The 15,017-nt window shown below is 46.6% G+C and overlaps 1 protein-coding gene across 3 annotated transcripts in view; it reads left to right on the top strand.

Annotated features, from left to right (window-relative positions):
- arid4b (AT-rich interaction domain 4B) overlaps positions 1-15,017 on the top strand; it is a 37,166-nt gene that overhangs the window by 20,789 nt on the left and 1,360 nt on the right. For 2 of the 3 annotated variants that reach the window (XM_026189059.2, XM_026189060.2), the window contains exons 6-20: positions 1,543-1,622; positions 1,767-1,858; positions 3,839-3,980; positions 5,168-5,247; positions 7,546-7,622; positions 8,284-8,432; positions 8,534-8,606; positions 8,794-8,888; positions 8,984-9,081; positions 9,264-9,462; positions 9,599-9,804; positions 12,010-12,192; positions 13,260-13,344; positions 13,443-13,638; positions 13,765-14,982. In XM_026189059.2, the coding sequence (XP_026044844.1) occupies positions 1,543-1,622; positions 1,767-1,858; positions 3,839-3,980; positions 5,168-5,247; positions 7,546-7,622; positions 8,284-8,432; positions 8,534-8,606; positions 8,794-8,888; positions 8,984-9,081; positions 9,264-9,462; positions 9,599-9,804; positions 12,010-12,192; positions 13,260-13,344; positions 13,443-13,638; positions 13,765-14,982 (2,973 nt within the window). The remainder of the gene's footprint in view (positions 1-1,542; positions 1,623-1,766; positions 1,859-3,838; positions 3,981-5,167; positions 5,248-7,545; positions 7,623-8,283; positions 8,433-8,533; positions 8,607-8,793; positions 8,889-8,983; positions 9,082-9,263; positions 9,463-9,598; positions 9,805-12,009; positions 12,193-13,259; positions 13,345-13,442; positions 13,639-13,764; positions 14,983-15,017) is intronic. The other variant, XM_026189062.2, reaches the window with a different exon arrangement.

Here is a 15,017-nt window from a genome sequence, read left to right on the forward strand (position 1 = left end):
AAACATCGCTTAGAGATTTTGGTCCATATTTAAATGATGGCGTCAGCTGCACATCCATGATTCTCCATTTCCCCATGGTTTCATGTTGTTTACACTGGTTGGTGACCCTGTGTGAACTGTAGGCTTAGTTTCCTGTTCTTAGTTGGCAGGAGTGACACCCGGTGTGGTCTTCTGCTGCTGTAGCAAATCTGCTTCAGGGTTTGATGTCCCTTGGTTGCCTTGCTATCAGCTTGAAGCAGTCTGACCATTCTCCTCTGACCTCTGACATCAACAAGACACTTTCCCCCAGAGAACTGTGCCTCCTGGGATCTTTTCTCTTTTTCAGATCGTTCTCTGTAAGCCTTAGAGATGGTTATATGGGAAAATACCAGTCACTTAAATCACCTGCTGTCATGTTATTGCCTGATTACGTACTAGCATTAATGAGCACTTTAACAGATGATGAAGTGGCCAGTAGGTGTATTTGGCTAAATAGCGGAAACCAAAAGTGTCTTATTAGTATATAGTTAGCTAAAACAATGAATAATTTAGAGTATCTATGTATGAATACATGAAGTTTAAACTAATCTTAACACCAGAAAGAACAACCAGAAGAACACTGTGGGCCAAAAAGACGGGAATCACTGTAATATAACACAAGATAGCAAGTGAGAAATGCTGGTGATGCTACATGTAGGGGGATGAAGTGTGATATCAATCATTTGCTCTATAAAAAGTTCAAAATAAATATGACAGGGTGGTGAGAACCTCAAAAACCCCAAGTTTTAGCTTCTAACTGAACAGATTTGGTGTTGGGGTTTGTTTTTGGGGTTTTTTTGTGCCCACAGTTTGTAATTGCGAGTCTGTCAAGAGCACGCAGTTACATTGTTGGATAATCCAGAGTACACAGCATATAGACTTGCTGCAAAGCTTTCCAGTCTCTCGGCAGCTGCTCGTCACTTAAGAGCACCCGTGGGGGTTTTCTGCGCCTTGAAAACACTCATCTCAGCACATTTTCATTCTTTTCATTCGCTGGTGGGGAAAACAAAAACATAACTCACTGTTGAAGTTACCTCAAGTGTTCCCCTCATTGTTGTCTACAAGTACGTTTGAACAATGAACAACCCAGGGTTTGTCTTTGCGATCCAAGAGACTGTTTTAAGAGTCCTTGAGGTCATTATTATTAAATTTAATGTTAGATTTAGTGCTCTTTCACATGTGAGCGCATTTTACAAATGGCTGCTCATTTATGGATAAAATATCAGAGAGATATGAATTAAATTGAGACGCTTCTCCTCACGTCTTTATTTTGCTGTTTACTCAGCTCTGTGTAGCAGAGGGTCCTTGAAGCTCGAGTAAATCTGTGAGCTGAAAGTAACCGTGGCTGCCTGCTGGAGAACGTATGAGCCTTAAAAGACGAGCATCATTTGTTTGCAGAATATCTGAGGCGCGATGGCATTTTGCAACTGAGGCAGGAGTCTGTCTGTGCTTGAGTTTGTTTTTGTGTGGGCGCGGGGGTACCGGTGGGCTCGCAGTCTGATAGTTGGTCTTTTATCTCCGCAGTGTTTGATGACGGCGATGAGAAGACCCTGAGGCGTTCCTCCCTCTGCCTGAAAGGAGCGCGTCACTTTGCGGAGAGCGAGGCAAGTATCTCACTGCCCCTCAGTCCCATAACAGCCTCATCTCTGCTTTCTGGGGAAATGAAGCTCATTTTGTGTATAAATCCATTTATAAGTGTGCGAATAGAGGGTAAACCTTTTTGTCCGGTTGTGTTCTCTCCACCGCAGACACTTGACCGACTCCCTCTCACCAACCCCGAGCACTTCGGCACACCCGTCATCGGCAAGAAGGGGAACCGCGGTCGGCGATCAAACCCGATGTGAGTATCATCCACTGGTCTCTGTGCTCAATCCCGCAGCGCTCATATTTAGCTTCATTTTATCAGAGGCCTGTGATGCCAGTGGGAAGGTATTTTCTGTTCCGATCCTCCGCCATCAGAAACAGACTCGCCCTGCTCTAAGTGTGCTGACAGCAGTTGAAATGAAAGATTTACTCTCATCTCCATCCCCTCATAAAGAGCCCCCGAGGCCTGGAAGGAGAGAGAGCCTGCTCGCCTCCTCCAGCTCCTTAATCATAGCGGGCTCCCTGAGTGTGTGCGCATGCATGCTGGAGAGGCAGAATGAGCGTGGCACAGTCCTGCTGAACGTTATCTCTTTTTTTTTTAATTATTTATTTAATTTTCCCTGCTTTGAGTCTAATGTTGCAGTGAGTGTTTTATGCTCTGATGTCCCTGCTCCTGGGAGACGGCACAGTTTTCATTGAGGGAATAAGAACTGCTGAGGGTCTTCTTTTTTTTTTTTTGGTGCTGGGTATATTCGTAGCTCCTCTCTGGTATAAAGAGGACACTTGGCTAGATAATCTTATTCTCTTGCTAATGGGGCCCAGAGAAGTCAATATTACTCTAAGCATTGATGCAATATTGACTCGGAGCGGTCCCAGCTGCACATTAGCACCTCGGACCTTTTGTTTCTTTAGCGTGCACTAATAGTGTTTCAGCTTTTGAACTGCAGGGATTGGCTGCTCTGTAAAGATAGCAGCCACAAGGCCTGCTTTTAAGTTGTTGTTTAAAAAAAGGGGGGTGGGGGGTGTATAGTTTGACTTGTTGGAAAACATGCTAATTTGCCCTCCTGAGTTAAATGAGAGGAGAAATATGCATTAACATAAACACAGGAAACAGAGGAAATAAGTTTATGTAGCTGTGAGTTTGCCAGACGACAGAGAAGGAGTCACTGACCATGCCAAGAAATAGACGAGCTGTTAATTAATGATATTTTTAGGTTGCTTTAAGGCTTATTTTACTTTGTTTTTTAAGGAGCATAAGGAGAGCTGTTACCCGTGTTGTTTGGTGGTAAGAGTGCCATCAATCGTCTCCTCCAACAAGAAAAAGCGAGTGTATCTCAGAATGTGTTTATTTAAATTGCTGCCTTTAAAAGCAACGACAACTGTAAAGCAATCCCTGCAACATCAGTCTTTACAAGTGGAGAAAACGTTTCTTTTTTTCCCCCTAAATGAATAATAGTCTGTGCCTCATTGAAGAGTTAGTGTTTTCTTTGTGACTTTGATTCACAGCTTAGTTGTTGTTGTTGTTGTAATAGTAGCAGCCTGGCTGATTTACAGCTCTTGAGTGGTGCCAAATGCTGCGTGTGTTTATATGTACATAGAGCTGTGCTCAGAGCCCCGTGAGCCATAAAAAGAGAAAAGCAGGGTCTGTTTGCCTCTCGGTGCTTCCTGCATGATCACTCAGAGACGAGGCTATCTGTCAGGGCTCTGCCCGAGCATCAGGAAGACTGTCAGACGGCACACAGCGAGCCGGCTCCTTTTTACCCACCGATCCTAATGAGTGAGCTCATCAGTAGAGGCAACCTTATGTCTCACTGTGCTACATGATAAGACAATGATGGATTGTTAGGTGGAGACTGGTGGAGGTGTTGTTTTTAATCTGAGGAGCAGTTAAATGATGACTTGGTTATCAGAAATCATCTGCCTCCCCCTTTTTTCCCTTTTTTAAATTGAGACACGCAGTTTTCTGTAACTGAAATATAAATGGAATACGACCATTCACGGCGCCTCTTTATTATATTATATTGCATAACACAGAGAAAAGCAGCAAATACTCAGAATCAGATTCATTACTTAGGAATGTTTGGCATTTTTGCTAAGTGGCTTTTAAAATCAACAGCAGCTCTCACGTGGTATACTTGAATTCGTGTAATGAAGGTAAAATGGTGTAAATGGTGTAATATATGAATGCTCGCTGTGCCGTTCTGTCCATTGAGCAAAGTCTCCCTTCCTCCCACAGTCAAGAGGAGGAGTTGTCCTCATCCTCCAGTGAAGAGGAGGAGAGCGATCAGCGGCAGAATGAAGACCTGTTCGGCAAGGTGGTCTGCGTGGAAGGGGTTCCCACCGGGGACAAAAAGAAGACTACGTGGTATCCTGCTCTGGTGAGCTGATAAGCTTTCCTTCCTTTGCTGCTCTCTGCAGCATCGCTGTGGAGGAACGGGGGCTGCTGCTGCTGCCGGGCTTCCAGTGAAGTCACGGCATTATGCAGTTTCATCAAAATGCCTGCTTATGTAACCTTAGCACTCAGCAGGATTATGTTATTGTGCTAGAATGTGCCTTCCATCAAATGCTGTAATATGCATGTAATAACATTTCATATCCAGACAGACTTCATGTTCCGACTTGAAGGACGAAAAAGAGCTCGAGTCTTATTTTGCAGAAGAAAAACCCCCCGTCTTGTTTTCCATGATGTGTGCGAAATGTCAGACAGACATCAGTTTGATGTCTTCAGTCTTTGCCTATCCATTTCCATCCACCCAGCTGTAACTCTCAGTCACCGTTAGCGCACAATGAAATAGTGACAGGCCTTGTTTGTTTGTGTAAGTGTTACAAGTAGAACTGGGAGAATAGGAGAGGGTGGGGAAAGCTGTCCCTTTTACTGTGTAGTCAGCAGGGGCCCCGCCTCCAGGATTTGTTGTTCTTGGCTTGCTACTGACTGAGCTCCATGCTGCCTCCTTGTGACAGTTGAGAGAAGTGCACTGCACAGTAGCCTGTCATTGTTTACACTGCAACCATATGGCAGAGGGGTGGAGTAGGTACACTGGCAGCTGTCTCGTGCAACAGATGATGCGCGGCTGTGATAGACAGGGGCTCTTTTGGGTGGCCTTGTTATGTAAAAGTTCTAAGACACGAGCGTGCACGTGTGAGCGTATGTGACAGAGCTCGAAATCACACAGCAGGCGTGAGTCATGGACCTGAAGTGAAAGCATCCAATCCCGTGAGCCCGAGTGTACGCAGGTCTGCTGGAAATGCGCTGCTTCCTTTGGGTTAGACCCCGGCAGGAGTAGCAGCCCTCACGTTAGTTCTCCTCCTCAGCTCCAGCTGCTAATGATGCTGGCGGGTGCCCACCCCTCGTCATCTCTCGCTCTTCATCTCTCCTGCTAGTTTGATTTTGTATCATAGGCAGCACATTTTGTAATCAATCAGTGTGCCCTTTTGCTGAAACCGCTTTAGTCATTAAGTCATTCTCTGATACACCCCCACCCCTCCCCTATTCTTCTTCTTTTTATTGCCTCAGCACCACCTCACGTGACCTTTTTCTGACTTTCTCTTGTTTCTGTGCAACAAGGTCATCTCCCCCGACTGCCACGAAGACATGACCGTGAAGAAGGACAACGTCTTTGTGCGCTCGTTCAAGGATGGAAAATTGTGAGTCATTAATAATTCGCCCAAAGCGACATTTACATTCTGTTGTGTTAAGCTGCTTCTGCACTAATCATTATTAGTAGCTTATCCAGCATAATTTATGATGCAATCAATGAAAAGTGAGACAAAGGGAACTTGGGCCGCTTGTCGGCCACAAAACTAAGAGGTAGTAAAGCTGTGGCGTGCAGATGCTTTGCGCTGGCCCTTGATCATTTATATAAGTTGTTCTTGATTCATTTTTGTTTGTAAGTCAATTTGCACACTAACCATTTAATACTAATGTAAAGTACGGCCATTGTGGCTCTGTCAGATAACATTTGTATTTCTTGACTAAGTAATTGTGCGTGTGTTTGGTGAATGAATTCAAATCTCCATTGATTAGAGGAATATAGGCTCATATAGGCCTCAAGCACACAGCCTTCCTCTGCAGCATCGCCTATTGTTATTTTATTTGTCCTGAGGCTGTGAGTTACTGGTGTGGAGAGGTAGTGTAGCTTCCCTGCAGCCTGCCCTCGGCATAGAACCACACAGCCAGATTGTTTTGTCTGTGGTAAAGAAAGAAATAAGTCCTGTCAAGAGCTCAGCTGGCGGTTGTGTTACTGCAGCCTTTCTTCATGTGGGTAGAAACATAGCCCACACTCAGCATAAATTAATCTGGCGCTTGTTCGCCCGCTCCAAAGACTACTTTCCTGTCTGTTTGAATTCCCGCAATGACTAAATACACTTGCTTTAAAAGGAATCTTGAGCGAGTCGCCGGCGTGACCTCCTTAATCTGCGGCTGAAGACAAATATGCAGCACAGGAAGTCTTATCACTCGGTTAAAGGTAGAGCTGATGAAAGGGATAAGATAAAGAATGATAAATCGGAGACCAGCTGGAAGTTGTACGGCTGTGAAGTATTTCCTCTCTGACCGAGGGCACCCTGTGAAAAACCTGTGTGGTGTTTTTTTTTGTCTTGTTTGCAAGTGGAATCGCATTGGAGTACTTTTTCTTTCTGCTCTGCAGCTATTTGATTTAAGTCGCTGAAAGCGCTACTGTGCATCCAGGTGAGATTGCAAAAAACAGCAAATGAAAGGAGGAGGAAAATCTATATGATTGTTTTCAGTTTGTTTCCGTCTCCAATCGGTTTGCTCTCATATGCATTAAGCAAAATTTCCAACATGTGTATCATTATTGTTACGCATAGCATTTTTAGAGTGTAGTAGCGAGACACAAGAAAACACATTTTAAGCACATTTGATTGCTGAGTGTGCATCCTCTCTGTCGCTGCAGTGCTGTGTGATTTCCTTTAGCCCTTTTACTGCTTTCAAGTGCCTTTCCATTCTTCTGCACACACTTGTCACTGTTTATTATTCCACTTTTTATCTTTTCTGACAACCTCTTCTCAGCTATTATCAGGCTGGTGTGGTTTGTTTTTTGAACAAGGGGTTTACATCCATAGGCCACGTGACCTCTCCCGCACAGCACCCGGGGTCAGTGTGTTCGCTTTCCTCAGGAGAGTTGTATATTGTTACTAATAACCATTGAATATGTCTTTCAAAAAAAAAAACAATGGCTTGGAAAACATTTTGAGGGAAAGGAAGGTCAGATCCAGGGGTGAGGCAGGAGTTGTCAGGAAGTGGTCTTACTGTTTCCACTGTTACTACAGTAACCAGATCTGACAAGTCTTTCCTGTTTCCACTTTTTTCCCCCCATTTAGCCAGCTTGCAAACTTGTCTGTGTTTTTTAACCTGCAACGGAAAAAGACAGTGTAATGAGCGTGAGTGGGTTTTAAACCTCAGCTAAACAAACCTGCACGTGGTTTCTCCGAGTTACAGACAGGTGTCCTTGTCAGTGCCGTGTTTGTAGTGATTATCTAAGGAAATGCCAGGAAACCGAGCCGTTCTCTCAGTGTGAGGTCGTTTAGCTTTTATACACTTGTTTCTTTAAAATTTCACTCCATGACAAATCTAGTCATTGGATCTGCTCAGCTGCCTACAGATACCACAGCAAATCGCCTCACATTGCTCACCAGCCAAACCTCTGACTGCTTTCAGCTTACAAGCTTCACTGATCCGTGTGTCTGCCAAATCGCCAGCAGCTGACTGTGCCCAGCCGCTTTAGGGGTGCTGTAAGAAAGTAGTCTGTGACCGCTCAGGTTTTTGGAGGCTTTGATTGGCGCACAGCTGTAAGGTTGTTTTAATGAATAAGACTATACGGTAGAGCTCTGAGCTGTTTAGACTTTGTTGTTTTAAGAAAACTTTTTTTTTTCTACTCCACACTTTCTAATCAGAGTTGCTATATTTTTATTTATTTTTTGCAGTTACATGGTGCTACAGAAGGACGTCCGTGAGTTCGACAGCAGCTGCCCTCCAAAAGCTGACGCGAGCCTCAAACCCGGTGAGTTTGAAGTCGGTGCTACAGAAGTGGTGCGCAGCAGAGCATACCTTTTATCAGCCGTCTGCGGGCAGCTCTGTACGCTGACACACTTGGCAGAAAACACTCGCAGAGTGGAAGACCAGAGAAGTTTTGTTTATGTTCTGGAGAGAACGCAGCGGTGGAGAGCTCCTGTCACTCTGCAGTCTATTTTTAAAGTCCTCACTAAACTTTTTTTTATAAAAGTGCTACATTATTTTTCATTTTATTCAAATTTTTTTCCACCGCTGAGCTCGTACTCTCGTAATTGCACTTAGCAAACAGCTTTGTATTGTCCCCGTCTTGATATTCACAGGTGGTTGACTCACAACTGTGATATTTTCCGCGTTACAAAAGCGTAAAACAAGCATCTGCCGAGGTGGTTAGATACTGCTAAAACCCACCTGTGACACTGTGGCTGGATGCTTCAGCTGCTGTGCGTCACTGTGCAAACACTGGCAGGTTTTCATGCTTCCAGAGTTCCTGGTCTTTTTTATACTGTAGCTTTTATGTGGGCGTATTATTGTTATTGTTGTATATAGTGTAGAACACATTTTTAAAGGTATAAGTGTGTCGTTTGAGCATGCAGTGATGCACGCACAGCTCCAAGAAGTGTTTACGAGGTTCGATTAATCCGCTCTTTCAGCGCTGGACGCAGCCCTGGAGTTCCAGAGGCAGCTGGTCGTGCCCAGCATCTGGAAGACAGAAGTGAAGGAGGAAAGTTCCAGCAGCGAAGAGGATGATGACGACGAAGAGGAGGAGCAGGAGGAGGATGCGAGTGGTGAAGAGGAGGAGGTAGAGACAGCAGAGCGCACTTATCCTCTTATCCTACAACCTCCCAGATTTAAAAAAAGAAAAAAAGAGAGATGCCAAACTGTCTTGTTTCCTGTCTGCAGGAGGAGGTGGAGCCGTTCCCCGAGGAGAGGGAGAACTTTCTGCAGCAACTCTACAAGTTCATGGAAGACAGAGGTGAGAGCAGGGCAGGGACCAGTGTGATGTTTGAGGTTTATTTTCATTTGTGAGACAGGTTGTGGATTTTGTCTTCTTTTTTTTTTTTTCCTATTAAAAAGAAAAATCATAATTTTCTCCAGCAGACAAACATGTTGTGCTGCTTTTCTTACCACATCCACCTATGCCTTCTGCTTCTCCTCTTCAGGGACTCCCATTAACAAGCGGCCGGTTCTGGGCTACAGGAACCTCAACCTGTTCAAGCTCTACAGGCTGGTGCACAAACTGGGAGGTTTTGACAATGTGAGTGCTACTGCCCGCCCCTGAGAGCAGTTTGATGTCGCTCTCGTTTCGTTTGGTGTCGACTCTCTCTGAATTTTGTCTCCCTCGTTGAGCAGATTGAGAGCGGTTCTGTTTGGAAGCAAGTCTATCAGGATTTGGGAATCCCCGTGCTCAACTCAGCTGCTGGCTACAACGTCAAATGTGCTTACCGCAAGTACGTACAGACACTCCACAGCTCGAAAGCTTTCAAAATGCAAAATCCTCCAGTCGACTTGCTTTTCATCTTTGTGTGATTAACTCTGAGCGACGCAGGTGTGTCGGCGTGCGCACGCTTTGGAGCAGTAAGATTAAACTTTGGAAAATCTTATTGGATGTGTTGAATGTCTCATCACGCAGGTACTTATACGGATTTGAGGAATACTGCACCTCCACTGCCATCACATTCAAAATGGACCTCCCTTTGAAGCAGGGGACCAAGGGGGAGGGGAAACCTGAGGGGGAGGCAGGGAAAACGGCTCCTACGTCATCAGTTGCCGAAGAGCCGAAAGCCCAAGTGGACGGAGAACCTTGTAGCACACAGCCCGTTATCTGCAAGGTGCATTATCCCGAGTGCTGTCTGTTATTTTAGATGAATTTCTGCACACCTCCCATGTTTCTCATAATAAAGCGTCATGTCTGTGAAGGTTCTCAGTCTATAACCTTCACAATAATAAAGCGTCCTTCTCTCACAGGACGAGAAACCTGATTCGACCCCGAGTAAAACGGAATCCGAAACATCGAAAAGCGAGGGGAAAGAGGGCGGAAACGATGGCGATGACGAAGAAGAGGACGGTCCGCACAAAGCCGACGCCGACGAGGGCTCGTCGACGGCTCGCCTCGGAGCCGACGACATGAAGGAGGAGCACGATGAGGAGCAGGAGAGCAAGGACAACTCTGGGTAGGTTCACTGAAGGGGATGCTCCCTCCTCCACAGTTGCTTAAAAAACAAAACGTATGGTCAGGGCACAAACATGAGCTCCTGCATGGTAAAACTATTCCATGTGAAAGCAAAATAAGAATGCAAAAGGACTCGAGGTATTTGCTTTCCTTGGTGGCAGCACGATGCTAGAACACCATTAGCAGATGAGGAGCAGTGATCCTTCTGACCTTAAAAGTACTAATACGCCGTATACTCTTACCTGCTAACCAGAGAGAGGCATGCTCTCCTCTCTCTCCTCTAACTAAGCTCTTATCCACTGCCCTTTGTGCTATTATTATTCCTTGTTGCTTAGTCGACATCGGCTGGCAGAGACATCTTAGAGCACCAAAGCCTGACTGCTACCTTTCACCTGGCATGTCATGCTGTGCTTTCTCGCTGTCTCTCGCTCGCTGGGATTGTTTGACCATGCCGAGCCTCTCTCACTCAGTGCACAACATGGCTGTGCTCTTCTTGATTCCTGCCCTTTCCTGATCTCTCTCTCTGCCACCCTCTTCCTGTCTTTTCTCTCATCTTTTTGGCTTTCAGTGTTCAGCTTTATTTAAATGTTCCATGTGTGTGAATGTTGTCATAGATGCATTAACCCTCCAGTTGTGAGATATGTATATATATTTATATATACAGTGCTTGAGATGCTTTTAGAGGAAAACTCTGAGTGTTGGTAAATGGATTGTTGTACAGTTTGGCCTCAGCAGTTGCATTTTCCCTGTTGCCTCCTGTGATTAGCGCCGTCTGTCCAGCTCAGACCTGTTTGTTCAACGTCCACAGTGACAGATGTACAGTTGTGTTGTTTGGACTGCTGAAAGCTAGAAAACAGGTTCTTGGCTTACTGAGTCTCTGTGTCTGACTGAAGGACTGCAAAATTCCTGCACGTTATGAGGAGGTTATCTGTAGTTTACACCAACCGTGGCCACAGATACCTGCTGATAGAAGACCACTTGTGACCTCTATGACAGTCAGAAGTCTCCTTGATCCTTCGGCTTTGTCGGGATCAACGTCCTTGCAGATTACGAGTTTACGGATGCACTCAGTGGACAAGCCGCAGGCTGATCTGATCTGAGCTTTTCTGATCATATCAAACCTGTTTGATGTTTACAGGCTGTAAACTGGAACAGACGGGTGTTGTGTCAGGGTCATGTTTTCATTCCAGCATCAGCACAGACGGCGTGTAGCCACTGAAACTAGCTTACTGTGAGCTTAAACGAGAAGGCGATGCATTAGTAGGAGACATCGATGAGTTATTGTTGAGTTCTTGCTGGACAGGTGCTTATTTTTACGATGAAGCCTTCTCAACGGCTTTGCTGGAAAGTTCACTTGGACTGTTGACCTTTTGGCTTTTACTCATAATGATGAGCACTGCAGTTGAATTGTGCTCATTTTGAGCAAGCCGAGTCTTAATCTACGTGATATTTGTGTGTTTTATTTATTTTTCAATCAGGGGTGGAAATGTTTTTAAAAATCAGTCGGCTCCTGGAAATAAGCCCGTCTGCACGTTCTGAGGAGCTAAGTTTGGGAGGGACTGTGAGGCGTGTTGTGCTGTAGATGTTGTTCGTCGCAGCGGGCCGACTAGGACCTCGCAGCCGTGCTTCCTCTCAGTGCTGTAGCCTCGCTTTAAGTTGCTGCGTTGCCTGTCCCGTTGCGCTTTGCCATGCTTAACCCACCCCACGAGGCCCCCTGGCGCCTAAAACACTTACTGACACCCCTGCACCACCCCTATATCTCCTGATTGTTTCCCTCTAGCTCCTTCTTGTGGCTGCTTTGTTTCTTTACAGCGTGCGTACGAGGGTGAATGAGAATCCCCTGTGTGTGTGTGTGTGGGGTTAGACAGCATAACAGTAGTGTGATTTCTTATCATTAATTTTTACTATGAAAGAATAAAGAATGATGTGTTTTGTTTGTTTTTTTGCTGAAACACTTCATGTACTGTTCTTTGACTGGCTTTTCTATTAATGATGCAGCTGGACTAGAGCTAAGGCAGCTTATGTTTCTGTGCAGGTGAAGGTGTAGTGTTGTAATGAGACAGGGAAAGGCAAGGGTGGAGCAAATAGACTAGAAAACAGGCTTGTTATAGCAGCAGGCAGCGAGTTGGGGGTGGATGGGTGAGGGTGGTGGTTTTTGTGGTGTTATAGCCTAGGGCCAGGAAGTGCTGAACTGTTTTTCTTGCAGGGATGACAGCAGTCAGGAGGGGGAGGAAGGGGAGGAGTTTGAGTGTTACCCCCCGGGGATGAAGGTGCAGGTGAGGTATGGGCGAGGCCGCAATCTGAAGACGTACGAGGCCACTGTGAAAGAGGCAGACGTGGAGGGGGGAGAGGTGCTCTACCTGGTGCACTACTGTGGCTGGAACGTCAGGTAAGACAGGACCTGGGGAGAAATCACCTAAACGTCTATTTTCACCCTAATTCAAAAGAAAACAGACCAAAAAAACAAATTTTTAAAAATCCATCTCTTAACTCATGGGATCACCGCCTACGTGGGTGTCCCCGCAGCAGTAACCCTTCCTCGCAATTCTGCTTCGTGTGAACCAGTGCCATGGTCAGCACTCTGATTATGGAGAGCACTGGGCCATCTAGTGGCAGAAACACAACTGAGTATCGGGTTGATGCGGATTCACTCCTCAGCTTCCTCTCTCTCAGTTTTGACCAAAATCCCCTGTCTGTCTGTCCCCCAGCTGTCTGTCTCTCAAACAGATCTACAGACAGCCTGATTTTTTTATTTATTTCTTTTTTTTAACCAATTTGAAGTCTTTTAACAATCAAACAAAACTTCCAATCCTACAATGTGATATTTGAATGTGAGCTAACACTGAATGGCCAACCTAAGTGCTGCTACACTCACCTCTACCTCTCAACCCTCTCCCCCCTCCCCAGCGGGTCAGGGTTAAACGCAGTGTTGAGTAGAGTGTTAGGGTACCATGACACAGAGGTTAACTAGTGCAATCGGCATTTCATCGTCTCAATGTTGTTGTGTGGTCCTCTAGCACTCTATAAAAGACAGTGGGATGTTCTCTGCATTGTGTCTGTTGTGTGTGATGTTGTGAAACTTTTTTCTTCCATCCCCCCCTCCCCTCCTCCTCATACGACCCACTTCCTCGGTATTGTGTGAATTCTACTGAATATGATTTGTGTGGTGGTCGGTGTTCTATCTTGTTTCTTTCTTCATCGTAAAAAGGTTGTGTCTTTTTTTCCACATAACACCATGGGATTTCTTCTCTTGCTGTTGAGGCTTACTGTGTCACAGCAATATGTCGGGGTCAGACAGTAGAAGCGTCTGTGTGGTGGTGGGTGGTGTGAGAGAATATTTCACAGCTCCTTCTTCAAAGTCCTAAATGATGAAACTCTTTCTCGTCTTTGTACTTGATTTTTTTTCCTTTTTTTTCTTCTTTCTTTCTTTTTCTTTTCTTTTTTTTTTTTTTATAGATATGATGAGTGGATCAAAGCAGACAAGATTGTGCGACCCGCCAATAAGAATGTACCAAAAATAAAGCACCGTAAAAAAATTAAGGTATGACTTTGGAGAGCCGGTGACTTTTATTAAGTCTTAAAATCCCGGTTTGGTGTCGTGAAGTGAAAGGCTGACTGACTTATGTTGACTTCTGGCAGAAAATGCAAGACAATTTGGAGAGGCTCGATGACAGGGAGGTCCTCGGCCCTTCGTCCAACGCTAACCGTGTCCCGCGCTCCAAGTGTGGCCTGAGCCAAGACGTCTTTTCCAAGATGGACGAGGGTGAGGACAAAGGGCCTCAGCAGTCTCCAGTCAAGGCTATAGAAATTACTTCTATCCTCAATGGCCTGCAAGGTAGCAACACTCATTAGCCTGTAGTGGTCATGCACACTTGCAGCAGATTAGGACCGCGTCACTCTGATGTGTGTTGTTGTTGTTTTTTTTTGACAACCTAATAAAGCTTTGTTCTGTTTGCTTCAGCCTCCGAGGTGTCCACGGATGAAAGCGAGCATGAAGCTGAGGAGGGAGAGCATAACGAAGAGGATCAGCCAGGGAGCCGTCTCAGAAAAGGCCAACCAGAGCCACCGCAAATTCCAGAGCGCTGGGAGGGCGGAGCCCCGTCCGAAGGGTCCAAACCCTGTCCTGTCACAGGAAAGGCCCAGGACACCGTCAGTGTGGAGAGCCCAGATGCCGGAAAGCGCAGAAGCCAACCAGAGTCGGAGGGAGAGGCAAGTACGAGGAAGAGGAAAGCTGACAGCGCAGCAGAGAGGACTCCAAAAGGTCAATCCAAAGCTAAGACCAGGAACACCAGGAGTGCTGACTGGCTACCTGCGGGTTCTCCGATGAGAGGGGAGGAGAGAGCAGCCGCTCCTGGAGAGGAGAGGGGGGCCTCATCTAGCAGCAGTTCAGATGATGAGGGTGCAGCTGTGGCCGAGGCTCAGCCTGAGGAAAGTGAGCGAACCCGCCCCAAAACCAAGGGGTCACCGACCAAGAAGTACAACGGAATGAAGGAGAAAAGCAAAACCAGCCGACAAGGAGGCTTCTGGGAGATTCCCGAAAAGAGAGCCAAAGTTTCTGGGAATGTAGAGGAAAGGCCCGCCGTTCGCCCAAAAGGACAAAAAGACGTGTGGTCCAGCATCCAGGCCCAGTGGCCAAAGAAGACTCTCAAGGAGTTATTCTCTGACTCGGACACGGAGGCCGCAAACTCTCCTCCCCCACCGGTGTCCTCGTGTATGGAAGAGCCGAGCGTCGAGCAGGACGCGAGAGGCGAGGACGACACCTCGCAGGAGCAGATGGAGACCGAGAAGCTCCGGGAGTTCCCGAGCAGCGGGAGCAACTCTGTACTCAACACGCCACCGACGACGCCGGAGTCCCCATCGGGAGGAGGAGGCAGCGCCGTGGAAGAGTCTGGTCAAGCGCAGCCTTCCTCCCCGGCCCCATCCATACCCGCTGCCTTGCCCTCAGAGCCGGTTTCGGACGCTCTTCCCACAGGGCCAGTACAGGAGGAGGTGACGGGCGGGCGCAGCGAGACAGATAGCAGCACAGTGGAGGTGGAGAGTCTAGGAGGAGAGCTGCAGGACGAAGGGGCGAGTTCCCCCTCGAAGGTGTTCGACGTCAGCCTCTCGTGCAACAGCAGCAGCAGTTGCAGCCTCGAGCTGAGCAACAGCAGCCAGCAGGAGAGCGAACAGAAGTCCAAAGGTACGAGTGGCAGCAAAAATCTATTTTAACAGGTT

Source organism: Astatotilapia calliptera, chromosome 13 (genome assembly GCF_964374335.1).
Source record: "Astatotilapia calliptera chromosome 13, fAstCal68.1, whole genome shotgun sequence".
NCBI classification, from domain to species: domain Eukaryota; kingdom Metazoa; phylum Chordata; class Actinopteri; order Cichliformes; family Cichlidae; genus Astatotilapia; species Astatotilapia calliptera.